This window comes from Salmo salar, unplaced genomic scaffold, assembly GCF_905237065.1.
Source record: "Salmo salar unplaced genomic scaffold, Ssal_v3.1, whole genome shotgun sequence".
Classification (NCBI taxonomy): domain Eukaryota; kingdom Metazoa; phylum Chordata; class Actinopteri; order Salmoniformes; family Salmonidae; genus Salmo; species Salmo salar.
In genome coordinates, this window is record NW_025549375.1 from 53185 (window position 1) to 79320 (window position 26136).

Sequence of the window (26136 nt, forward strand, 5' to 3'; positions counted from 1 at the left end):
TCAAATGAAACTAGTGGATCTAATCAGCACGCCTAGTCAAATGAGGAGGAGGAGCCTCAGCCCTTTGAACTGTACCTCCATGGACATATACACACATCACCACGGTAACCCACACCCCAACCAGAAATAACCTGAAAATAGAGTCCTTTACCAACCAACCCTAACCACTTGTACATGTAGTATCCATCCAAATAAGAAAGTAGAGTCAAATAAGGTCAAATATGACCAAATAAGGTCAAATAAGGCCTCATATTTAGCATTAATTAGGATTCCTAATGATCTACTCTTCTCGGGGACCAAACAGGAAACAACACAACAAATACATAACCTACATAATATACATAGCACTACATTTACATTACAATGTAGTCATTTAGCAGATGCTCCCATGGATTGGCAACAAGTGTAATATTAAATAACTCTTTCACCAGTAAGTAAATCCTTGGCGAGAACTTAGGTCCTAGTTAAAGTTATTTGTTTTAAGTTAAAAAGTCAGATATCAAATGTACATTCTGTCCTTTGTTTGCAAATACAGGTTTCTCTATCTGGTCATCTCTCCCTTATCCCAGTCTCAGGGGCTCTTAAAGGGGGCAGACACCCATTTAACATGAACATCACATCCCTCCTAACTTCTCAAAGACAAAACCTTTTGGACATTTGTTCAACAGCAGTAATAATAATAATAATAGTAAATAGATGGTAAAATGTACATGAAGTACAATTTATGAGACTTGCTTTAACTCTAAAAGTATTTTGTGGTAATGGTAGAAGTTTGAGATGTTTTAAAGTAGCCACTTTAAAGCGCACCAGTGTTTGCCTTGATGACAGCTTTGCTCACTCTTGACAAGGGAAAACCCTTGAATGAGTATACATTCATTCATACAGCCAGAAGAAGACTGGCCACCCCTCATAGCCTGGTTCCTCTCTTGGTTTCTTCCTAGGTTTTGATTTGATTTGAGTAGGTGTGTCCAAACTTGATTGGTAATGTATATAGTTATGTTTGATACAAGTTTTAAAGAATTTAAAGTTAGGATAGCCTGAACCTGTGAACGTTGTTTTGGTGTATCTAACTTGAACAGTTCAAGAGTTACAATTATTGTTGCTAGGTAATATATGCTGATTTATGCACATTTATGTACTTATAATTTATAGCGCAGACCAGAGCTAGTGTGAGCCAGACCTAGCTAGCTACGCCCAGGACCAGAGCTAGTGTGAGCCAGACCCAGCTAGCTACGCCCAGGACCAGAGCTAGTGTGAGCCAAACCTAGATAGCGATGCACAGGACCAGAGGTAGTGTGAGCCAGACCCAGCTAGCTATGCCCAGGACCAGAGCTAGTGTGAGCCAAACCTAGCTAGCTTTGCCCATGACCAGAGCTAGCACAGAACAGAGCAGTACAGTGCATTTGGAAAGTATTTAGACCCTGTGACTTTATGGAGTCAAGTAAGGTCAAATATGATAGCCTCATATTTAATAATAAATATTTATATTATTTATTAGGATCCACAATTTCACAGAACAAAAATATAAAACGCAACATGCAAGAATATCTACATTACATTGCAGTTCATATAAGGACATCAGTCAATTGAAAGAAAGAAATTTGTCCCTAATCAATGGCTGTGCGAAGACGCTGGATAGTGGTGGGAACTGGAACATGCTGTCGTACACATTGATCCAGAGCATCCCAAAAATGCTCAATGGGTGACGTGTAACAGGGCTGGTTGTGTTGCCACTTGCCTTTAAAGAAAGGTGTATTTAATGTTCAAGCATTCTTATTGGTTGGTTCAATTCCGATGACAATAAGGCGTGTTGTTATTGGCCCCACTTGCAGATTAGGGGAGATAGCGAACGTCAGGTCTCGCCAGTATGAAAATGTGATGCAAGGGGTCACGTTCTGAATACTGGTTTTCTATTGGTGCATTTTAACATTTTGTTTACAAGGTTGCTGTACATTGCTGATTTATACATGTGTGGGTATATGGTACCTGTTAGGGATTGAGGGGCTTTCTGGGATGTTCTTTGGTATATGATTGCTGTATATAAGTGTGTTAGCTAGCATGCTAGCATGCACCGATGTAATGGTCACATAAGCCCACTGCTAACACAGTTGTTTTCATGCTACAGATTTTACCATCGACAGCCATCAACATCATTAAGCCCGGCACAACTAACATGCTGTTTCCTATTTAACAACAGATAATAAATAATGCTCAACTGGGACCACTGGCTGGGGTGATTTATTTGAACAAAACACAACACAAGGAGAGTACGTTTAACATCTGTTACACATGTCAATCCAGAGCATCCCAAACATGCTCAACGGGTGACATGTCTGGTGAGTATGCAGGCCATGGATGAACTGGGACAATTTCAGCTTCCAGGAATTGTGTACAGATCCTTGTGACATGGGGCCGTGCATTATCATGCTGAAACATGAGGTGATGGCGGCGGCTGAATGGCACAACAATGGGCCTCAGGATTTTGTCAGGGAACCTCTGTGCATTTAAATTGCCTTTGATGAAATGCAATTGTTTTCACTGTCCGTAGCTTATACCTACACATACCATAACCCAACTGCCACCTTTGGGCACTTTGTTAACAACGTTGACATCAGCAAACCGCTTGCACACATAACACCATACACATTGTTGCGCGGTAGTGAGGCCAGTTGGTGGCTTATGGAAGAGAAATAAACATTAAATTCTCTGGCAACTGCTCTGGTGGACATTCCAGCAGTCAACATGCCAATTGCACGCCCCCTCAAAACTTGAGACATCTGTGGCATTGTGTTGTGTAACAAAACTGCACAATTTATAGTGGCCATTTATTGTCCCCAGCACAAGGTGCACCTGTGTAACGATCATTCTGTTTAATCAGCTTCTTGATATGCCACTCCTGTCAGGTAGATGTGTAATCTCGGTAAAGGAGAACTGCTCACTAACAGGGATGTAACCACATTTGAGTCTAGCATTGGAGAGAAATAAGCTTTTTGTGCATATGGAACATTTCTGGGATCTTTTATTTCAGCTCATGGAACCAACACCTTACATGTTGCGTTTATATTTTTGTTCAGTGTACAAGGGCTGCATCTCCTCATCTCTCCTTTGACCCAACGACACACCATTCTGAGTGCACACCAGCGGGGAACATAGTCAAAAACAACACATCTTACAAGTCCTACATTCACGGACTGAAACCTATCATTGGGGTTATGTTAAATGTATTATCGTGGACATAATAATCAAGAAATATTTTAGCTCCTGCCACCTTTGGGCACTTTTTTCACAACGTGCTAATCTATTCCAAGCAGAAACAGTCTCACATTTACACAACAGTTATATGGTTTCAGGGTGGAATACTTTAGTCATTATCTTTAAACATATAAATTCCTTTATCACATACGTGCGCTGAGACGTGTCATACGCACAGCGTAGTTGGACAGGCTGGCCATAGCTAGCTGAAATACAAGAGGAAAGAGGAGCAGCAAACATCGGTCAAATAGTTAGGGTTAGTTGACAACGTCACGAAAACCACACGCTCGCTTCAATGGGGAAATAAATCTGTATTGTCGTATTTCTGGATGGCCAGATATCGTTTCTATTGGCTTATATTGGACCTAAGCTTGTCGCCTTTGTGACAACGATTCCTAATGGTAGAGCAGAGGCATGAGCATCTCGTAATTAAAGAAGATCTCAGTTTTATCACCTACAACAGTGTAGGAACATAACATCTAATCAGTTAATTCACCTGGCCTACCCAGAACGTAATAATATTCCACCTGCCCTACCCAGAACGTAATAATATTCCACCTACCCTACCCAGAACGTAATAATATTCCACCTGCCCTACCCAGAACGTAATAATATTCCACCTGCTCTACCCAGAACGTAATAATATTCCACCTGCCCTACCCAGAACGTAATAATATTCCACCTGCCCTACCCAGAACGTAATAATATTCCACCTGCCCTACCCAGAACGTAATAACATTCCACCTGCTCTACCCAGAACGTAATATAGATTCTTTCCAGACAAGGCATTTTTTTAGTTGCTTGCATCTTTTTATTCAGACCTTATTTGGAAGTACATAAAGGTCGTGACGGCAGTAATGACGATAGTTGCTCAGAGAAACTCCATTCTTTGGAAGCTAATTCCCATATATATTTTGACAGTATTAAGCTTTAAAAGCTGGTGAATGTCAAATTAAAAGGCTGCTTCCTGGGTTTAAAATGGAACTGACTGCGTTTTAGAAACATGAAATCATATTAAAATCTGTTCATTTACAACCCAGGAATTTCTGACAAGAGAGCACTTAGATTTGGTAATTTTCACGGTTTCATAAATTCATAGAATGTTTGGGAATTATGTATAGTAAGTCATTTGTGAAAATTCCATTACAATATAGAGTGGGAAAGTGGCCTTGCGTTTGAACAATTTAATAGACACTGCAGTAAATAAACCATCTTTCTTGACCAGGACCAGAGTCTATGCAGACTGGTGCACCATAGCCAATCAGAACTACAGTAGGACTATATACAAACATGCCATTTGCACACAGGCCTGTCATCATTCACTATGAACTGGACTGTGTTTACAGGCAGTAGGGCCTGCCATCATTCACTATGAACTGGACTGTGTTTTAACAGGCGTAGGGCCTGCCATCATTCACTTTGAACTGGACTGTGTGTTAACAGGAAGTAGGACCTGTCATTATTCACTATGAACTGGATTGTGTGTTTACAGGAAGTAGCAACAGAGCGACTTTAGATCAATAGAACACATTCACCAAAAGCCACAAAATACACCTGAATGGATTTCTGTTAATATGTAAATACCATGGGAGTCCTCTTACATTTGGGAACTTTTATAGTCCTGTTGATCAAACAATCAAGACAAGGTAGGCTATCTTTTCCTATATGCACATCGACAACAAGATCAACAACTAATGCTAGTCAGAGCAAGATTATCTCAAATCTAATGGAGGAACATTAGATAAACCCTCTCAAACTGTTTCAGCAAGTTGGTCGTCAAAACTGCACTGATAAGCGACGGGGAATTGTAGCCTCCTCGTCCTTCTGCTGCTTGTCCCAACCAAGCACCCAGGCTAACTGGCCAAAGTTGGGCGGCAGGTAACCTAGTGGTTAGAGTGTTGGGCCAGTAACCGAAAGGTTGGTGGATCAAGTCCCTGAGCTGACAAGGTTAAAAATCTGTTGACAAGGTAAAAATCTGCCCCTGAACAAGGCAGTTAACAAACTGTTCCTAGGACGTCCTTGTAAATAAGAATTTGTTCTTAACTGACTTGCCTAGTCAAATAAAGGTTAAACAAAAAATAAAAGTTGGCTAGCTAGCTACACAAATGAGAGAACACCTCACTCTGACCTTTTGACTCACCCCAGAATGCAAACACCCTTGTTAGGCTGTTTGCATGTTATTTAGCATGTTTGTGACTAACTTACTTTCATTGCCTACATTTACTGACACCAGTCATATTCAGCAGGTGTTGCATTGGTAAATTCATCAGTTATTTTGCGCTCTGGTGAGAGTGCTGTGAAATCGAAGTAGATAGTCAAGAGTGAATTTGCAAAACGCAAGAGATATGCTAACTGGATAACAGTCGTTCAATTTCAGAATAGCTAAACGATTAACATGTCTTGCTAGCTAACCAAATGACACCTGCATCCCCATCTCTGTAGCCACCGGTAAATTCAGTCACTCACCCACTCCTCCGATGACATCCTCCTAGCAGCTAGCTATCTAGCTAAGTTCAGTCTCTGTGTTTTAGCTTGCTACATAAATAGATACGCTAGCCTATCAGCCTCATTTTAACTGACTTGTGACCACTGGCCTTGGCCTTACTAGTTTGATTGTATTGACATTCCCAGCCTTAGTTACATTCGTCAAATTCTGTCCAAAATATTGAGTCGTTGAAAGTGAAACAGTATATATCGAATGGAGGAAGGAACAATGTACCAGGGCAGCTGTAATTTACATTGTGATAGCAATATGTTTTGGCCGACCAAAAACAATGCCTTCATGTGTGTCATGGAATGTTGCGTCAAATATAACCTATTTGTAAAACCTGGTTTCTGAGCATAAACTGAGAATTTGATATTTTTGACTGCAAAGTAGTTAAAACGCTGTCAGTTCCACTTTAAACAGTCCAAGGGACACTCACCAAAAATGTGTTGTTCCTTGACCCAAGTAACAAAACTGCAAAAGGTCAACAACATCACCGAGATAATGTTATGAATTTATACAACGGGTGGGTCTAATCCTGAATGCTGATTGGTTAAAAGCGCATTCCAGCCGCTTTTACTGAGAATTTGTCTATTTCACAAATTACCACCGGCTAAATCTATCACGTTAAAATGCCTTTTTATGCTCTTAAATCTGTGAAGAAGGGCAAAGCATCTGGAACAGATAGTCTTTCTGTGGAATTTCATTTACACTTTTGGGAACATTTAGAGGGACCCGTATTCAACATGTTCCAAGAATGCCTAGCTAAGGGTGAGCTGGTTACTATCATTAAACAAGGGATTATTTCCTTAATACCAAAACCTGATAAAGATCCCATTTTCATAGATAATTGGAGACCTATTAGATTATTTAATACAGTTTATAAACTGATAATTTTAGCATAAGCTAATAGACTTAAAATGGGCCAAAAACCACCTTATTAATGAAACCCAAATTGGTTTCATGAAATGTCGCCACATCAGCTGTAACGTTAGTTTAGTTTTAGACTTGATTGTTCGCGCTGATTCAGTTGACTCCGACAGTATTATAATATTCCTCAACTTTTGTAAAGCATTTTATACAATAGAACACAAGTCCCTAATACATTCGTAGCACACGTTTGGTTTCGGTACTAGCTTTTCTCTGTGATCGATCTGTTTTTATAACGATATTAATTGTGTTAAGATGAATCATAATAGAACATCTAAAATATTTAATATTCACCATAGTGTACGCCAGGGTTGCCCTTTTTCAGCTTTCTTATTCCTTTTAGTTGTAGAATTACTATTTATTAGCATTTTAAACAACCCTTGAATTACAAGGTATTTCAATTTTTGGAAAATAAATACAAATATCTCAATTAGGAGACGATACAGCTCTGCTTCTAAAAGACAAGAATCAAGTTGCAATTGGACTTAATATTATCAAATCATTATCTTCTGCTTCTGGTCTGGAACTTAACTTAAATAAATGCGAAATATTGTCCCATAATAACTCAAATTACCAATCTGTTGAGAATATTCCAGTGAAAGGTAATGTGAAATATTTAGGGGTGCACATGGCGAAAAATCATATTGTCCGTCAACATCTCAATTTCTCTCTCTATTATTGGAAGGGTTTTACTGTCCAAAGCAGATGGTCTGTCACGGTTTGTCTACCATGCTCTATCCCTATCTGATCAAACCAGCAAGGATATCAACAAAACTTTCCTAGACTTTATATGGAAAAATAAACGACGCAAACTTAATAAGTCTGTAATATCAAACCATAGAGCTTATGGTGGGCTTGATGTACTAGAATTCATTGATATCAACAATACCTTTTTAAAGGTAAACTGGATAAAAAGCTGTATGCTTCGCTCTGAATCTATATGGTTCTTCATTCCCTGTCATATTTTTATGAAATGGGGAGGTCTTCAATTTTTTGTGGATGTGCAATTATTCTCCAGCAGAATTACCATCAAACTGTCCAAATTTCATGAACTGGCTCTTCTATCCTGGAAACTATGTTGTCTACAACTCTTCAACCACACAAGGCACTTCTGTGGAACAACAAAGATATTGTTGTTAAAAAACCAAGTCTTTGTTCTTAAGTGGTTTGTAATAAATATTATATTTGTGCTTGATTTTTTTGATAAAGAAGGGAATATACTATCTTATAGGAAGGTCTTAGAAACATATAACTTACCAATACATTATAAATTATTTAAATTCTATATGCAAAGCAATACCTTCAGGATTTACTCAATTAATTAAATCTGATTTGTGTTTTGGAAAACACGTCAAGATAGATGCACAATTTATGTTAGAAGGTTGCCCCCTGCTGGATAGGAAATGTAATAATACTTTTTCACTCCAACAACAAGATCCCTCCTTGATGGAAAATCTTCTGGAACGCATATATTACTGAAATTTAATGGAAGAAAGCTTGGTTGCTCCCGCACACATTTTTTTTGTTCAAATCAAATAAAGTAAAAGAAATTCACTTTAAAATCTTGCACAAAATATACCCTTGCAATATCTTGTCTACTCATGGACTTACAAGAAATATGCCTTTTCTGTGATAAAGAAGGGGAAACTGTTTTACAATTTTTTTTATGAGTGTGACTCTGTGAAGTTATTTTGGAGCGAGTTAAGTATGTACATTTTTTATTTAATCAATAAGACCCAGGTATTTACAATGAAAAATGTAATGTTATTATTCAAATGAAAACAAAACCACTGAATTAGTCATTCATTCCTCATTCTCTCTGGTAAATTTAATATACACAAAAACAAATATTTGAAATCTGTCCCCAAATGCAATACATTTTTTAGTTGAAATCCAATATTTAATAAAATTTCTAGAATTCATCAATAACAAAAAAAACACTGTATTCTTACAACTCTATCATATGTTTGTACAACTGTAACCCCTGGCCTTTATTTGATTATATTAACTTTAACTTTTGAAAGTACATTTTTGTGTTTTTTTTTTATTTCTTACTTTTAATGTCATTTTATGTTTCTTCAGAGAAAATATACATGTATTGATGTCCTACGTTTGTATTGTAATTTGAAATGTTATAATAAAAAATATATATGAAAAATCTATTTAAAAAAATATATACTAAATAAAGATCTGACTGCACAATCAATCCACTGTCTCATCAACCCAGCCAGGCAATTTATAAACTTGATCTCCACTATAAAAAGCATCTAGACATTATCTCACATTTCTTTTAGACTACAATTTAGTTTTCAACAGCGGAGATTTGCGGCATGGAAATCATAGTGCATCTTGGGTTATTTCCTTAACAACGTTCCGGCGTTGTCGTTTTACCTTGGTTACTTTTGTTGCACACAGAACGATTTGTGCGTTCGGTGTCCGTCCTTGCAATACCTGAAGAAACATACGTTACCGATGTATTTGTGGCCCTTGGACTAAAATAACAATCACTATGTTGAACTTAGCCACATAGTTTCTAAACAACCAACCCGATTATCAAAAAGCTTCATTGGTCATGGTTTAATACCAATCACATTTTTATTTAAACTTTATTTAACCAGGTAGGCTAGTTGAGAACAAGTTCTCATTTACAACTGCGACCTGGCCAAGATAAAGCAAAGCAGTGCGACACAAACAACAACACAGAGTTACACATGGAATAAACAAGCGTACAGTCAATAACACAATAGGAAAAAAAAGAAAGTCTATATACAGTGGGTGCAAATGGCGTGAGGAGGTAACGCAATAAATAGGCCATAGTAGCAAGTAATTACAATTTAGTAAATTAACACTGGAGTGATAGATGTGCAGATGATAATGTGCAAGTAGAAATACTGGTGTGCAAAAGAGCATAGCCAACACATCATAAACGTTCATGATCAGTTTCAAAACATGCTCATCTGTCCTTTGGTCTGATGAGTCCAAATTTGAGATTTTTAGTTCCAACCACCTTGTCTTTGTGAGACCAGAGTAGGTGACTGGATGATCTCTGCATGTGTGGTTCCCACTGTGAAGCATGGAGGAGGAAGTGTAATTGTGTTGGGATGCTTTGCAGTCTGTGATTTATTTTGAATTCAAGGCACACTTAACCAGCATGGCTACCAAAGCATACTGCAGTGATACGCCATCCCATCTGGTTTGGGTTTAGTGGGACTATCATTTGTTTTTCAACAGGACAATGACCCAACACACCTCCAGGCTGTGTAAGGGCTATTTGACCAAGAAGGAGAGTGATGGAGTGTTGCATCAGATGAACTGGCCTCCACAATCACCCGACCTCAACCCAATTGAGATGGTTTGGGATGAGTTGGACCGCAGAGTGAAGGAAAAGCAGCCAACAAGTGCTCAGCATATGTGGGAACTCCTTCAAGACTGTTGGAAAAGCATTCCAGGTTAAGCTGGTTGAGAGAATGCCAAGAGTGTGCAAAGCTGTCATCAAGGCATAAGGTGGCTACTTTGAAGAATCTAAAATATATTTTGATTTGTTTAACACTTTTGGTTACTACATGATTCCATATGTGTTATTTCATAGTTTTGACATCTTCACTATTATTCTACAATGTAGAAAATAGTACAAATAAAGAAAAACCCTTGAATGAGCCGGTGTGTCCAAACTTTTGACTGGTACAGTATGCTTCAGTAAGATTGGATTTTTAGCATTTATAGCAATGGTTATCAACTGTACTGTAGGGATGGAACGTAAGTCTCTGGATGTTGAGGTTGTGGTGGCAGCTGCAGTGAGGTATTTGAGTGTACAAGACTTTACCTCAGAAGAGTTACAGGGTGTGTTGAGTGGTGGTGTCCCGTCCTTTCAGGCTGTTGGTCTGAAGTAGAACTAGATAGATTTAAATAGTGGATTAAGGTGGTGGGTTTTTAGTGAGTGTAGGGGTATTAATGTATTTATTTGACATTTTCAAGCCAAGTATAAGGGAGTTATACTCCAGTCTAGTAGGTGGCGGTAATGCAACATGTATTGGATGCCAACCCGCCGTTAAACCTCATCGAAGAATAGCAGTGGTGGCATGCTTGAAGGTTAGCGACATATTTAACGAAATACAATAATAACTACTAGTGACACACATACTGAGTAGCAAGGTATAGCATTATCGTGTAGAACATGGTAACATATCAACATTGGATATAACAAAGCCAGTCCACACGTCGCGGTGATTCCAGGTCTGTATTTGGCTGTGGACACAGTGAGCCATTTTGTTATTCAGTATGTGCTTTCCTCTGTCTGGTGCATGTTTTCACACTGATCATCAACTTTATGGTGTGTTTGTTGGCTATGATTTTTCCATTGGTTTTAAAACCATGAAGCTGTTTCATTAACGGGTTGGTTGTTTAGCTACTATGGGGGAAATACTGGGTTTTACACAAGACGTTCAATATGGCGATTATTATTTTAATCCAAGGGAAATGTAATATTTATATATAAATAAAATAGTGTGAAAAAGGAAGCAGGATGTGTAGGAAAAACCCAATATGCGCTGGGATTTCAATGCTAACTTTAAGTAACTTTTATTAAAAAAATAAATGGCCACTTTTACAAGTTTTGAACCATACAGTGTTTATTTAAATGAAAAAATGCCCGAGAAGCTGGTGTTTTTGGAGGATATTGGTACGGGTGTTAGACCCGACATAACCGTTCTTCTCTCTTGTTTTGCTAGCTAGCCAACTACGGCTAACTTAGTCAGGTCAAAAACAGTAACACTAGCTACATTTGGCATTTGTTTAATCAGTTTTCTAGTGACATTTTATTTGGATACGTCCATAACAATGAGCTAATGAGGTGCGGTTTCTCCTGGCATAGAAAATGTTCTCTCTGGTCAGGACCCCTGTTGTTCAGAGCAGCTAGCAGACAACACAACTACAATCACTTCAAACACTGGAGCCAGAAAGACTGCTGCAATTCCTTTAGTTGGACCTTCTTTTTATTTCATTTTAAATGTATTTTTATATATCCATAAAAATGATGCCAGCTGATTCATGATTTCAACTGGCTGAGAAACGCTGTCTGTCTGGTCGCGACTCTACTTGTTCATTACTATGATATGGGACAGCTGGAGGTGGAATTTGAATATTGAATCAATTTAGCAAATGTCGGAGAGACGGCAAGGTTTATACAAATCTCTGCTGTTTAAAACTAATTGTTAATCTAAAAGAAATGTGAGATAATGTCTAGATGCTTTTTATAGTGGAGATCAAGTTTATAAATTGCCTGGCTGGGCTGATGAAACAGTGGATTGCGTAGTCAGACGGAAGGTCCAACACATTTTTGGTGGGTGGCACTTGGACTATTTAAAGAGGAACTACTTTGCAGATATGAAACACACAGTGGTGGGAAAAGTACCCAATTGTTATACTTGAGTAAAAGTAAAGATTCCTTTTATAGAAAATGACTCAAGTGAAAGTCACCAAGTAAAATCCTACTTGAGTAAAAGTAAAAAGGGTTTTGGATTTAAATATACTTAAGTATCAAAAGTTAAAGTATAACTCATTTCAAATTCCTTATATTAAGCAAACCAGACGGCACAATTCAATTTGTATTTTTATTTTTATTGACTGATAGCCAGGGGCACACCCCAACACTCAGACATAATATACAAACAAAGCATTTGTGTTTAGTGAGTCTGCCTGATCAGATGCAGTAGGGATGACAAGGGATTTTCTCTTTAAGTGCATGAATTAGATAATTTTCCTGTCCTGCTATGCATTCAAAATGCAACGAGTACTTTTGGTTGTCAGGGAAAATGTACAGAGTAGAAAATACATAATTTTCTTTAGGAATGTAGTAAAGTAAAAGTTGACAAATTTAAATAGTAAAGTACAGATACCCCCAAAAAACTACTTAAGTAAAAATACTTAAAAGTACTACTTAAGTACTTTATGCCATTGAAAACAGATAATCATAATATCAGTCAAAAATATCAAATTCACACTTTTATGCTACGAAACCAACTTCATAAGAGGTTTTATAAATAGGTTATATTTGACTTAACATTCCATGCCGTACACCAAGGCACTGTTGTCAGAATAGATAGATGCAGTTCAATACATGATTTATATAATAAACCACTACATGTCTTGGTGGTCCAGAAAATATTGCTATCATGTTGTAAATCACAGCGGACCTGGTACCATTCGGAATGCACTGTTTCTGTTTCAATGGCTCGATATTTTTTGGACAAAAACGGACAAATGTAACTACGGCTGGGAATGTCAATATGATCACCGAGAGATAGAATCTGTTTTTCAATCTCAAGGCCATCAGACTGCTAAACAGCAATCACTAACTCAGAGAGGCTTCTGCCTACACTGAGACCCAATCACTGGACACTTTAATAAATGGATCACTAGTTACTTTATACAATGCCACTTTAATAATGTTTACATATCTTACATTACTCATATCACATGTATATACTGTATTTTATACCATCTACTGCACCTTGCCGATGCTGCTCAGCCATCGCTCATCCATGTACATATTCATGTACATGGATGCAGTAGATCATGTACATATTACATTTACATTTACATTTTAGTCATTTAGCAGACGCTCTTATCCAGAGCGACTTACAAATTGGTGCATTCACCTATAATATCCAGTGGAACAACCACTTTACAATAGTGCATCTAAATCTTTTAAGGGGGGGGTTAGAAGGATTACTTTATCCTATCCCAGGTATTCCTTGAAGAGGTGGGGTTTCAGGTGTCTCCGGAAGGTGGTGATTGACTCCGCTGTCCTGGCGTCGTGAGGGAGCTTGTTCCACCATTGGGGTGCCAGAGCAGCGAACAGTTTTGACTGGGCTGAGCGGGAACTGTGCTTCCTCAGAGGTAGGGAGGCGAGCAGGCCAGTGGTGGATGAACGCAGTGCCCTTGTTTGGGTGTAGGGCCTGATCAGAGCCTGAAGGTACGGAGGTGCCGTTCCCCTCACAGCTCCGTAGGCAAGCACCATGGTCTTGTAGCGGATGCGAGCTTCGACTGGAAGCCAGTGGAGAGAGCGGAGGAGCGGGGTGACGTGAGAGAACTTGGGAAGGTTGAACACCAGACGGGCTGCGGCGTTCTGGATGAGTTGTAGGGGTTTAATGGCACAGGCAGGGAGCCCAGCCAACAGCGAGTTGCAGTAATCCAGACGGGAGATGACAAGTGCCTGGATTAGGACCTGCGCCGCTTCCTGTGTGAGGCAGGGTCGTACTCTGCGAATGTTGTAGAGCATGAACCTACAGGATCGGGTCACCGCCTTGATGTTGGTGGAGAACGACAGGGTGTTGTCCAGGGTCACGCCAAGGCTCTTAGCACTCTGGGAGGAGGACACAAGGGAGTTGTCAACCGTGATGGCGAGATCATGGAACGGGCAGTCCTTCCCCGGGAGGAAGAGCAGCTCCGTCTTGCCGAGGTTCAGCTTGAGGTGGTGATCCGTCATCCACACTGATATGTCTGCCAGACATGCAGAGATGCGATTCGCCACCTGGTTGTCAGAAGGGGGAAAGGAGAAGATTAATTGTGTGTCATCTGCGTAGCAATGATATGAGAGACCATGTGAGGATATGACAAAGCCAAGTGACTTGGTGTATAGCGAGAATAGGAGTGGGCCAAGAACAGAGCCCTGGGGGACACCAGTGGTGAGAGCACGTGGTGCGGAGACAGATTCTCGCCACGCCACCTGGTAGGAGCGACCTGTCAGGTAGGACGCAATCCAAGCGTGCGCGGTGCCGGAGATGCCCAGCTCGGAGAGGGTGGAGAGGAGGATCTGATGGTTCACGGTATCAAAGGCAGCAGATAGGTCTAGAAGGATGAGAGCAGAGGAGAGAGAGTTAGCTTTAGCAGTGCGGAGAGCCTCCGTGACACAGAGAAGAGCAGTCTCAGTTGAATGCCCAGTCTTGAAACCTGACTGATTAGGATCAAGAAGGTCATTCTGAGAGAGATAGCAAGAGAGCTGGCCAAGCACGGCGCGTTCAAGAGTTTTGGAGAGAAAGGAAAGAAGGGATACTGGCCTGTAGTTGTTGACATCGGAGGGATCGAGTGTAGGTTTTTTTCAGAAGGGGTGCAACTCTCGCTCTCTTGAAGACGGAAGGGACGTAGCCAGCGGTCAAGGATGCGTTGATGAGCGAGGTGAGGTAGGGGAGAAGGTCTCCGGAAATGGTCTGGAGAAGAGAGGAGGGGATAGGGTCAAGTGGGCAGGTTGTTGGGCGGCCGGCCGTCACAAGACGCGAGATTTCATCTGGAGAGAGAGGGGAGAAAGAGGTCAAAGCACAGGGTAGGGCAGTGTGAGCAGGACCAGCAGTGTCGTTTGACTTAGCAACGAGGATCGGATGTCGTCAACCTTCTTTTCAAAATGGTTGACGAAGTCATCCGCAGAGAGGGAGGAGGGGGGGAGGGGGAGGAGGATTCAGGAGGGAGGAGAAGGTAGCAAAGAGCTTCCTAGGGTTAGAGGCAGATGCTTGGAGTTTAGAGTGGTAGAAAGTGGCTTTAGCAGCAGAGACAGAAGAGGAAAATGTAGAGAGGAGGGAGTGAAAGGATGCCAGGTCCGCAGGGGAGGCGAGTTTTCCTCCATTTCCGCTCGGCTGCCCGGAGCCCTGTTCTGTGAGCTCGCAGTGAGTCGTCGAGCCACGGAGCAGGAGGGGAGGACCGAGCCGGCCTGGAGGATAGGGGACAGAGGAAATCAAAGGATGCAGAGAGGGAGGAGAGGAGGGTTGAGGAGGCAGAATCAGGAGATAGGTTGGAGAAGGTTTGAGCAGAGGGAAGAGATGATAGGATGGAAGAGGAGAGAGTAGCGGGAGAGAGAGAGCGAAGGTTGGGACGGCGCAATACCATCCGAGTAGGGGAGAGTGAGAAGTGTTGGATGAGAGCGAGAGGGAAAAGGATACAAGGTAGTGGTCGGAGACTTGGAGGGGAGTTGCAATGAGATTAGTGGAAGAACAGCATCTAGTAAAGATGAGGTCAAGCGTATTGCCTGCCTTGTGAGTAGGGGGGGAAGGTGAGAGGGTGAGGTCGAAAGAGGAGAGGAGTGGAAAGAAGGAGGCAGAGAGGAATGAGTCGAAGGTAGACGTGGGGAGGTTAAAGTCACCCAGAACTGTGAGAGGTGAGCCATCCTCAGGAAAGGAACTTATCAAGGCGTCAAGCTTATTGATGAACTCTCCAAGGGAACCTGGAGGGCGGTAAATGATAAGGATGTTAAGCTTGAAAGGGCTGGTAACTGTGACAGCATGGAATTCAAATGAGGAGATAGACAGATGGGTCAGGGGAGAAAGAGAGAATGTCCACTTGGGAGAGATGAGGATTCCAGTGCCACCACCCCGCTGGCTCGATGCTCTAGGGGTATGCGAGAACACGTAGTCAGACGAGGAGAGAGCAGTAGGAGTAGCAGTGTTATCTGTGGTGATCCATGTTTCCGTCAGCGCCAGGAAGTCTAGGGACTGGAGGGTAGCATAGGCTGAGATGAACTCAGCCTTGTTGGCCGCAGACCGGCAGTTCCAGAGGCTGCCGGAGACCTGGAACTCCACGTGGGTCGTGCGCGCTGGGACCACCAGGTTAGAGCGGCAGCGGCCACGCGGTGTGGAGCGTTTGTATGGCCTGTGCAGAGGAGAGAGAACAGGGATAGGCAGACACATAGTAGACAAGCTACAGAAGAGGCTACGCTAATGCAAATGAGATTGGAGTGACAAGTGGACTACACGTCTCGAATGTTCAGGAAGTTAAGCTTACGTTGCAAAAATGTTATTGACTAAAATGATACAGTACTGCTGGCTGGTGGAGTAGGCTAGCTAGCAGTGGCTGCGTTGTTGACTTTGAACGTGTAGCTGGCTAGGTAACCTCGGTAGTTTCAGTACTACACCTTGTCATGATACAAAGCAACTTTGTAGCTAGCTAGCTAACATAACACTAATCAAGACGTTCCTTGTAGTGTATTTAGTTTCAACAATGCTGCTCGTCGGTAATAGTTGGCTAGGTTAGGAAAAATGGCGTCGCGGGGGACGGAAATAGCTGGCTAGCTAACCTCGATGGCTGGCTAGCTAACAATTATCAATTAACAATTATCAAGCTATGACAAAGACAACTAGGTAGCTAGCTAGGTAACACTGCACTAGTCAAATCGTTCGTTGTGAAGTATTAGTAACTACAGCGCTGCTAGTCGGTAACGGATGGCTATCTGGCAGTGGGTTAATGATGACTAGGTGTGTTGAGTAAGTCTGGCGCCGCGTCGCGGCTGGCTAGCACACCTCGATAATACTCAAACTCGAACTACACAATTAGCTTAGATACAGAGACAGCACAGACAACTATGTAGCTGGCTAACTAACACTAACACCACACTAATCAAGTCGTTGCGTTGTAATGTAATAGTTTCTGCGGTGCTGCTAGTCGGTAGAAGTTGGCTAGCTAACAGTGATGACTAGCTAGCTAGCAGCTAGCAGTGTTGACTACGTTAGGAGGACGAAGATAGCTAGCCTCGATAATTACTCAGTTACTCTAAACTACACAATTATCTTTGATACAAAGACGGCTATGTAGCTAGCTAAGAAGAATTGCTCAGATCAAACAAATCAAGCCGTTGTAATGTAGCGAAGTGGAATATTACCTGTGGAGCGAAGCGTGGTGCGACTGCTCGCTCCAAACCTTTAGATTTGTGTGTATTAGGTAGTTGTTGGGGAATTGTTAGATATTACTGCACTGTTGGAGCTAGAAGAACATGCATTTTGCTACACTCGCATTAACATCTGCTAACCATGTGTATGTGACCAATAAAATTTGATTCAAACTAGTAAGGCCAAGGCCCATGATCACAAGTCAGTTAAAATGTGGCTGATAGGCTAGCGAATCTATGTAGCAAGCTAAAACACAGAGACTGAACTTAGCTAGATAGCTAGCTGCTAGGAGGATGTCATCGGAGGAGTGGGTGAGTGACTGAATTTTCCGGTGGCTACAGAGATATGGATGCAGGTGTCATTTGGTTAGCTAGCAAGACATGTTAATCGCTTCGCTATTCTGAAATTGAACGACTGTTATCCAGTTAGCATATCTCTTGCGTTTTACAAATTCACTCTGATTATCTACTTCGATTTCAGAGCACTCTCGTCTGAGCGTGCCAGAGCGCTGAATAACTGATGATACCAACGTGCAACACCTGCTGAATATGACTGGTGTCAGTAAATGTAGGCAAAGAAAGGAAGTTAGTAAAAAAAATGCTGCATAACATGTAAACAACCTAACCAGGTCTGCTAGGGGGAGTCAAATGATCAGAGTGAGGTGTTCTCTCATTATGTGTCTGGAAGTAGCTAGCAAGCCAACTTTAGCTTGGGTGTTTGGTTGGGACAAGCATGCACTGTTGGAAGGCAAGCTGCAGAAAGGCGAGGAGGCTACAATTGTCCATTGCTTATCAGTGCAAATTGTTTTTAGTATTTATTTATTTTTCTCCCCGATTTCGTGGTATCCAATTGGTAGTTACAGTCTTGTCCCATCGCTGCAACTCCCGTACAGACTCGGGAGAGTCGAAGGTCGAGAGCCATGGCGCACAATGCCCGCTTAACCCGGAAGCTAGCCGCACCAAAGTGACGGAGGAAACACCGTACACCTGGTGACTGTGTCAGCGTGCACTACGCCCGCACCGCCACAGGAGTTGCTAGAGCGCGATGGGACAAGAACATCCCTGCCGGCCAAACCCTCCCCTAACCCGGCCAATTGTACGCCGCCCCATGGGTGTCCCGGTCGCGGCCGTCTGCGACAGAGCCTGGACTCGAACCCAGAATCTCTAGTGGCACATCTAGCCTTAGACCACTCAGGAGGCCCTAACAGTGCAATTTTGATGGCAAACTAGCTAAAAAAAACTTTGAGAGGGTTTTACGCTAATCTTGCTTTGTTGACTAGCATTAGATGTTGATCTTGTTGATGTGTGTGTATATAGTGAAAAGATGGCCTACCTTGTCATGATTGTTTGATCAACAGGACTGTGAAGTTCCCAAAATGTAAGAGGACTCCCTGGTATTTGCAGAAATCCATTCAGGTGTATTTTGTGGCTTTTGGGGAATGTGTTCTATTGATCTAAAGTCGCTCTGTTGCTACTTCCTGTAAACACACAATCCAGTTCATAGTGAATGATGACAGGCCCTACTGCCTGTAAACACACAGACCAGTTCAAAGTGAATGATGGCAGGCCCTACTGCCTGTAAACACACAGTCCAGTTCATAGTGAATGATGGCAGGCCTGTGTGCAAATGGCATGTTTGTATATAGTCCTACTGTAGTTCTGATTGGCTATGGTGCACCAGTCTGCATAGACTCTGGTCCTGGACAAGAAAGATGGTTTATTTACTGCAGTGTCTATTAAATTGTCCATACGCAAGGCCACTTTCCCACTCTATATTGCTATGGAATTTTCACAAATGCCCAAACATTCATGAAAATGTGAAAATGGCCATATGACCAAGCGCTCGCTTGTCAGATATTCATGGGTTGTATATGAACAGATTTTAATAAGATTTCATGTTGCTAAAATGCAGTCAGTTCCACTTTAAACCCAGGAAACAGCCATTCACCAGCTTTTCAAGCTTAATAATGTCAAAATATATATGGGAATTAGCTTCCAAAGAATGGAGCAACTAACATCATTACTGCCGTCACGACCTTTATGTACTTCCAAATAAGGTCTGAATAAAAAGATGCAAGCAACTGAAAAAATGCCTTGTCTGGAAAGAATCTATATTACGTTCTGGGTAGAGCAGGTGGAATATTATTACGTTCTGGGTAGAGCAGGTGGAATATTATTACGTTCTGGGTAGGGCAGGTGGAATATTATTACGTTCTGGGTAGGGCAGGTGGAATATTATTACGTTCTGGGTAGGGCAGGTGGAATATTATTACGTTCTGGGTAGAGCAGGTGGAATATTATTACGTTCTGGGTAGGGCAGGTGGAATATTATTACGTTCTGGGTAGGGCAGGTGGAATATTATTACGTTCTGGGTAGAGCAGGTGGAATATTATTACGTTCTGGGTAGGGCAGGTGGAATATTATTACGTTCTGGGTAGAGCAGGTGGAATATTATTACGTTCTGGGTAGAGCAGGTGGAATATTATTACGTTCTGGGTAGAGCAGGTGGAATATTATTACGTTCTGGGTAGAGCAGGTGGAATATTATTACGTTCTGGGTAGAGCAGGTGGAATATTATTACGTTCTGGGTAGAGCAGGTGGAATATTATTACGTTCTGGGTAGAGCAGGTGGAATATTTTTACGTTCTGGGTAGAGCAGGTGGAATATTTTTACGTTCTGGGAAGGGCAGGTGGAATATTTTTTACGTTCTGGGTAGGGCAGGTGGAATATTTTTACGTTCTGGGTAGAGCAGGTTTATACAACCAATTTAGATTTTATGTTCCTATACTGTTGTAGGTGATAAAACGGAGATCTTCTTTAATTAGGAGATGCTCATGCCTCTGCTCTACCATTAGGAATCGTTGTCACAAAGGTCGACAAGCTTAGGGCCAAAATAAGCTCGTAGAAACTTATTGGGCTTTTTCTTTTTTGATAGATTTTGTCAAGAGTGAAACCTCTTGCTCTGTGTTTGTTCCTCTCTGGATATAATCAATGACCTTTCCATCTGCTGGATCAGCCAATCTGCGCGTGGCAGTAAAAAGGGATTTTATTGGAGGTGCAGAAAAGGTGGATTTGATGCTTATTTCGACGTTAAGTTCGACAAGCTGTTAAATGGCTGCTTCTTGGGCTTAACAGAGAATGACTGTATTCAACGTCTCCTGTAAGCCCAGATTCTTGTTCAGGTTAGTGTTGACAACATGTAAACTATATTTCGTCTCTGATGTTTATTGAAAATATATACATCTGCACTTGTTGTGTCAAATACATCGTTACAGTTGTTGGCAAGGTAGCGGGTGAATTTTAGCCATATTAGCGTAGGTCAGACATCAGTCAGAACACCTCAAAACAAGACGTGGCATCGAGAAGAAGATGAAACTAGCTGAAACGAGCCACCTACGATTCCCTACATGCCAGCTTCCTGTCGTTGTTGCTAGCTATCTGGCCAACCAGAATCACAACACAGATTTCTGCCCCATTTGAAGCGATCATGTTTTGTGACGTTGTCAGCTAACCCGTCTATAGAAGTTGTTTATTTTTTGAGGACATATTTGTAACTAATATTTGCTGCTTCTCTTTCCTCTTGTATTTCAGCTAGCTATGGCCAGCCTGTCCAACTACGCTGTGCGTATGGCACGTCTCAGCGCACGTATCTTTGGGGATGTGGCGCGTCCGACGGACAACAAGTCCATGAAGGTGGTCCAGCTGTTCAAGGAGCCGCCCATGGCCCAGAAAAAGGAGGTGTACGACTGGTACCCTCAACACAAGATCTACTATGCCCTTACACAGAAGCTACGGTACATGGGACTCTTCAGGTAGACATGACGTGACGATGGGCTGAATAGATCCATAGGCCTATTCATGGGAAAGGGATCTGGGTTCTTTTGGCATGTCTGTGTTTGGCATTGTGTAATAATGTATACAGCCCTACTCTAGCCAGAACCACTTCTAGAGGCTTTAGAAGGTCCTTCTGGCTAACCACAGACAGTGAAATTACAGTCTTCTAGACCCTGTTTGTCTCTGTGTTCTAACCAGACAGTCTTCTAGACCCTGTTTGTCTCTGTGTTCTAACCAGACAGTTTTCTAGACCCTGTTTGTCTCTGTGTTCTAATCAGACAGTTTTCTAGACCCTGTTTGTCTCTGTGTTCTAACCAGACAGTTTTCTAGAACCTGTTTGTCTCTGTGTTCTAACCAGACAGTTTTCTAGACCCTGTTTGTCTCTGTGTTCTAACCAGACAGTTTTCTAGACCCTGTTTGTCTCTGTGTTCTAACCAGACAGTCTTCTAGACCCTGTTTGTGTTCCAACCAGACAGTTTTCTAGACCCTGTTTGTCTCTGTGTTCTAACCAGACAGTTTTCTAGACCCTGTTTGTCTCTGTGTTCTAACCAGACAGTCTTCTAGACCCTGTTTGTGTTCCAACCAGACAGTTTTCTAGACCCTGTTTGTCTCTGTGTTCTAACCAGACAGTTTTGTAGACCCTGTTTGTCTCTGTGTTCTAACCAGACAGTTTTCTAGAACCTGTTTGTCTCTGTGCTCTAACCAGACAGTTTTCTAGACCCTGTTTGTCTCTGTGCTCTAACCAGACAGTTTTCTAGACCCTGTTTGTCTCTGTGTTCTAACCAGACAGTTTTCTAGACCCTGTTTGTCTCTGTGTTCTAACCAGACAGTTTTCTAGACCCTGTTTGTCTCTGTGTTCTAACCAGACAGTCTTCTAGACCCTGTTTGTGTTCCAACCAGACAGTTTTCTAGACCCTGTTTGTCTCTGTGTTCTAACCAGACAGTTTTGTAGACCCTGTTTGTCTCTGTGTTCTAACCAGACAGTTTTCTAGAACCTGTTTGTCTCTGTGCTCTAACCAGACAGTTTTCTAGAACCTGTTTGTCTCTGTGCTCTAACCAGACAGTTTTCTAGACCCTGTTTGTCTCTGTGTTCTAACCAGACAGTTTTCTAGACCCTGTTTGTCTCTGTGTTCTAACCAGACAGTTTTCTAGACCCTGTTTGTCTCTGTGTTCTAACCAGACAGTTTTCTAGACCCTGTTTGTCTCTGTGTTCTAACCAGACAGTTTTCTAGACCCTGTTTGTCTCTGTGTTCTAACCAGACAGTTTTCTAGACCCTGTTTGTCTCTGTGTTCTAACCAGACAGTTTTCTAGACCCTGTTTGTCTCTGTGCTCTAACCAGACAGTTTTCTAGACCCTGTTTGTCTCTGTGCTCTAACCAGACAGTTTTCTAGACCCTGTTTGTCTCTGTGTTCTAACCAGACAGTTTTCTAGACCCTGTTTGTCTCTGTGTTCTAACCAGACAGTTTTCTAGACCCTGTTTGTCTCTGTGTTCTAACCAGACAGTTTTCTAGACCCTGTTTGTCTCTGTGTTCTAACCAGACAGTTTTCTAGACCCTGTTTGTCTCTGTGTTCTAACCAGACAGTTTTCTAGAACCTGTTTGTCTCTGTGTTCTAACCAGACAGTTTTCTAGACCCTGTTTGTCTCTGTGTTCTAACCAGACAGTTTTCTAGACCCTGTTTGTCTCTGTGTTCTAACCAGACAGTTTTCTAGACCCTGTTTGTCTCTGTGTTCTAAGCAGACAGTTTTCTAGACCCTGTTTGTCTCTGTTCTTCTGAACACGTCCTTTTAGTTTAGTACTAATGCTGCTTACCTCAGTAACACCATTTCCTCCCTGTTTCCCCACCAGAGATGAGCACGAGGACTTCAAGGAGGAGATGCGGCGGTTGAGGAAACTACGAGGCAAGGGGAAACCCAAGAAGGGCGAAGGAAAGAGAGCCACCAAGAAGAAATAAGCACTTCCTTTCCCTGTCATATAGGACCTATGGGTAAAACCAGCCTTTCCCTGTCATATAGGACCTATGGCTAAACCCAGCCTTTCCCTGTCATATAGAACCTATGGGTAAAACCAGCCTTTCCCTGTCATATAGAACCTATGGGTAAACCCAGCCTTTCCCTGTCATATAGGACCTATGGCTAAACCCAGCCTTTCCCTGTCATATAGGACCTATGGGTAAAACCAGCCTTTCCCTGTCATATAGGACCTATGGCTAAACCCAGCCTTTCCCTGTCATATAGGACCTATGGGTAAACCCAGCCTTTCCCTGTCATATAGAACCTATGGCTAAACCCAGCCTTTCCCTGTCATATAGGACCTATGGGTAAACCCAGCCTTTCCCTGTCATATAGAACCTATGGCTAAACCCAGCCTTTCCCTGTCATATAGGACCTATGGGTAAACCCAGCCTTTCCCTGTCATATAGAACCTATGGGTAAACCCAGCCTTTCCCTGTCATATAGAACCTATGGGTAAACCCAGCCTTTCCCTGTCATATAGGACCTATGGGTAAACCCAGCCTTTCCCTGTCATATAGGACCTATGGGTAAACCCAGCCTTTCCCTGTCATATAGAACCTATGGGTAAACCCAGGCTTTCCCTGTCATATAGGACCTATGGGGGAATCACAACAGGCCTCGTTTGCTTTGGGACACCAGAGGAATGGCCTCCCTAACTGTGTTCACATCGGTAACATGTGACCCCACTCAGGATGTTCATATTAAATGGACCCTTGTAACAGCTGATGATGATGATGATGATGTGTTGAGAGGATCCTTTCATATCCCATCACAGAACATCCTGTCTGACAAGTGACCAGTCTTTGATCGCTGTGTGTTTGGTACATAAAACATTTCTGTTCATTGCTTTACAAGATGTTTCATTTAGGTTTCAATTGTATCCGCGTTGTTAGCAGCTTTCCGTTCTCATACCATCTGTACAGTGAATAGGTGAAGGAGACCTGGAGGGCATCAGTACATGTCATTGTGATGCTAGTATGTTCCTATTGGCTGAGACAAAGCTGCTGATTTTACATCTGTTCTGAGTAACACCAGGTGTCATGAATACAATACTGTCAACAAATCTGCTGAGATGTGTAGGAGGACTCTCTCCATTTTGTGACTGGTTAATTGCCATGTAAGTACTGTGTTATACAATGTTGTTAATAGTGACTTAGTGTAACTACAGGAAACCCATTAAAACCTGTTCTGACCTGATCCCTTGATGACTTGATGCCCAGGGCCCAGTTTTTCAAAAGTGATCTGTATTTCTCCTATCGGATAGGACTGAATAGATAGAAATAGAATGTCTGAATCCTTGACTTGAATGGAGACTCTGGTTCTATTCCTTATATTTCTATGTATTTAGTCTGACAGGAGAAACTCATAACTGTTGAAAAACTAGTCTGAGGGTGGTTGGATTTGGATGTCACTCAATACGTGGATATCTTTTAATGTTGCTGCTACACACACCGTTCATAAAGCCATGTGTGTGTTCAGATCACCTTGATACACATGTTAACTGGTGTAGTGGGTCTTGTCCAGAGACTGACTGGTTACGTCCAACAATGCCACCATATTCCCTATGTAGTGCACTACTTTAGACCAGAGCCCTATTCCCTATGTAGTGCACTACTTTAGACCAGAGCCCTATTCCCTATGTAGTGCACTACTATAGACCAGAGCCTTATTCCCTATGTAGTGCACTACTTTAGACCAGAGCCCTATTCCCTGTGTTGTGCACCACTTTAGACCAGAGCCCTGTTCCCTATATAGTTGATAAGAGAATTATCTAATAAAGGTAAATGAATCAATAAACCATGATGAATTATTAGTCATAGAGCATGGTTAATGAATGATCAATGTAGGGATCGATTAGTTTGATTCGTTCCGGAAAGTCCAGGAACCACTGGAGAGGGAAAGAAATGTGTGTATGCAATTAGTATAGAGAGATAGAGAAGCAGATGGTCAAGGGAGTAAAACCTCAGAGAGTTCCTAACCTTGGAGGAAAGGAACAGGCTGAGCCAGAAGGTGATAAACAGTGTGAAGTTTATGGGGTTGCAGGTCACCAACGGATTGTGTGTAAATGCATGTGCGTAAGTTAGCAAGAACTATATAATGACTGTTTTGTTATCCTGACACCAGAACGTTCTCTGAATAAAGCTACAGAAACCTTTTGCAGAAAGCTGAGTCCTTGCCTAATTATTTTAACCCATTGTCTTACAAACCCTGGGCATTAGTCAAGGCGAATTGATTATTGATTATTATCATCAAGATATAAAATTCCTATAACAATTGGTCCTATTCGAGCCGGATCTCAAACTGCCGCTGTCGTTCCAAGGAGACACTGAAACCGTGCGGATGAAATATCTGTAAATCAAAGACCTGGCCCTTTACTGTGGGTTCTTTACAGGCCGGTGGCAAACTGGTACGCGACAGAGGTGGTGACGAGATTCTACGAACATTGAATTCTCAGCTGCAAGATAAGGTCAGTAATCTTTATTCATTATTTTGGGGTTAAATTCTAAACTTACTAAAAATTCCTATAAAGCTTTGGTCAAGATAAAGGTGAGGGAGGATTTTAAATATAGGAAGTAGTCTGGGACTATTCGGAAACGGACGGGTCCGTAATGACTCGTAGTAGTTGAGGCCATTACTAAAAATAAACTACCCCGTATCGATATAGTCTGGGACTATTCAAAAGATATGGGATGTAGTCTGGGACTACTAAAAATATATGGGAAGTTGTCTGGGACTACTAAAAATATATGGGAAGTAGTCTGGGACTGTCTGGGACTACTAAAAATATATGGGAAGTAGTCTGGGACTACTAAAAATATATGGGAAGTAGTCTGGGACTACTAAAAATATATGGGAAATAGTCTGGGACTACTAAAAATATATGGGAAGTAGTCTGGGACTGTCTGGGACTACTAAAAATATATGGGAAGTAGTCTGGGACTACTAAAAATATATGGGAAATAGTCTGG

The 26136-nt window shown here is 41.8% G+C and overlaps 1 protein-coding gene across 7 annotated transcripts; it reads left to right on the plus strand.

The window, feature by feature from the left end:
* Positions 1–10603: 10603 nt before the first annotated feature.
* On the plus strand, positions 10604–24364 carry LOC106609857 (28S ribosomal protein S33, mitochondrial). 7 transcript variants are annotated; one of them, XM_045713208.1, is made up of 4 exons: positions 10604–10756; positions 20910–21130; positions 23001–23139; positions 23177–24364. In XM_045713208.1, exons 1-3 carry the CDS (start codon positions 10619–10621, stop codon positions 23104–23106), a joined length of 465 nt encoding a protein of 154 aa, XP_045569164.1. In that variant the 5' UTR covers positions 10604–10618; the 3' UTR covers positions 23107–23139; positions 23177–24364. The 7 variants fall into 7 exon arrangements, with proteins under 7 accessions (XP_045569164.1, XP_045569163.1, XP_045569165.1 ...); XM_045713207.1 differs by having other exon boundaries at positions 23001–24364; XM_045713209.1 differs by having other exon boundaries at positions 20910–21112; positions 23001–24364.
* The last annotated feature ends 1772 nt before the right edge of the window (positions 24365–26136 follow it).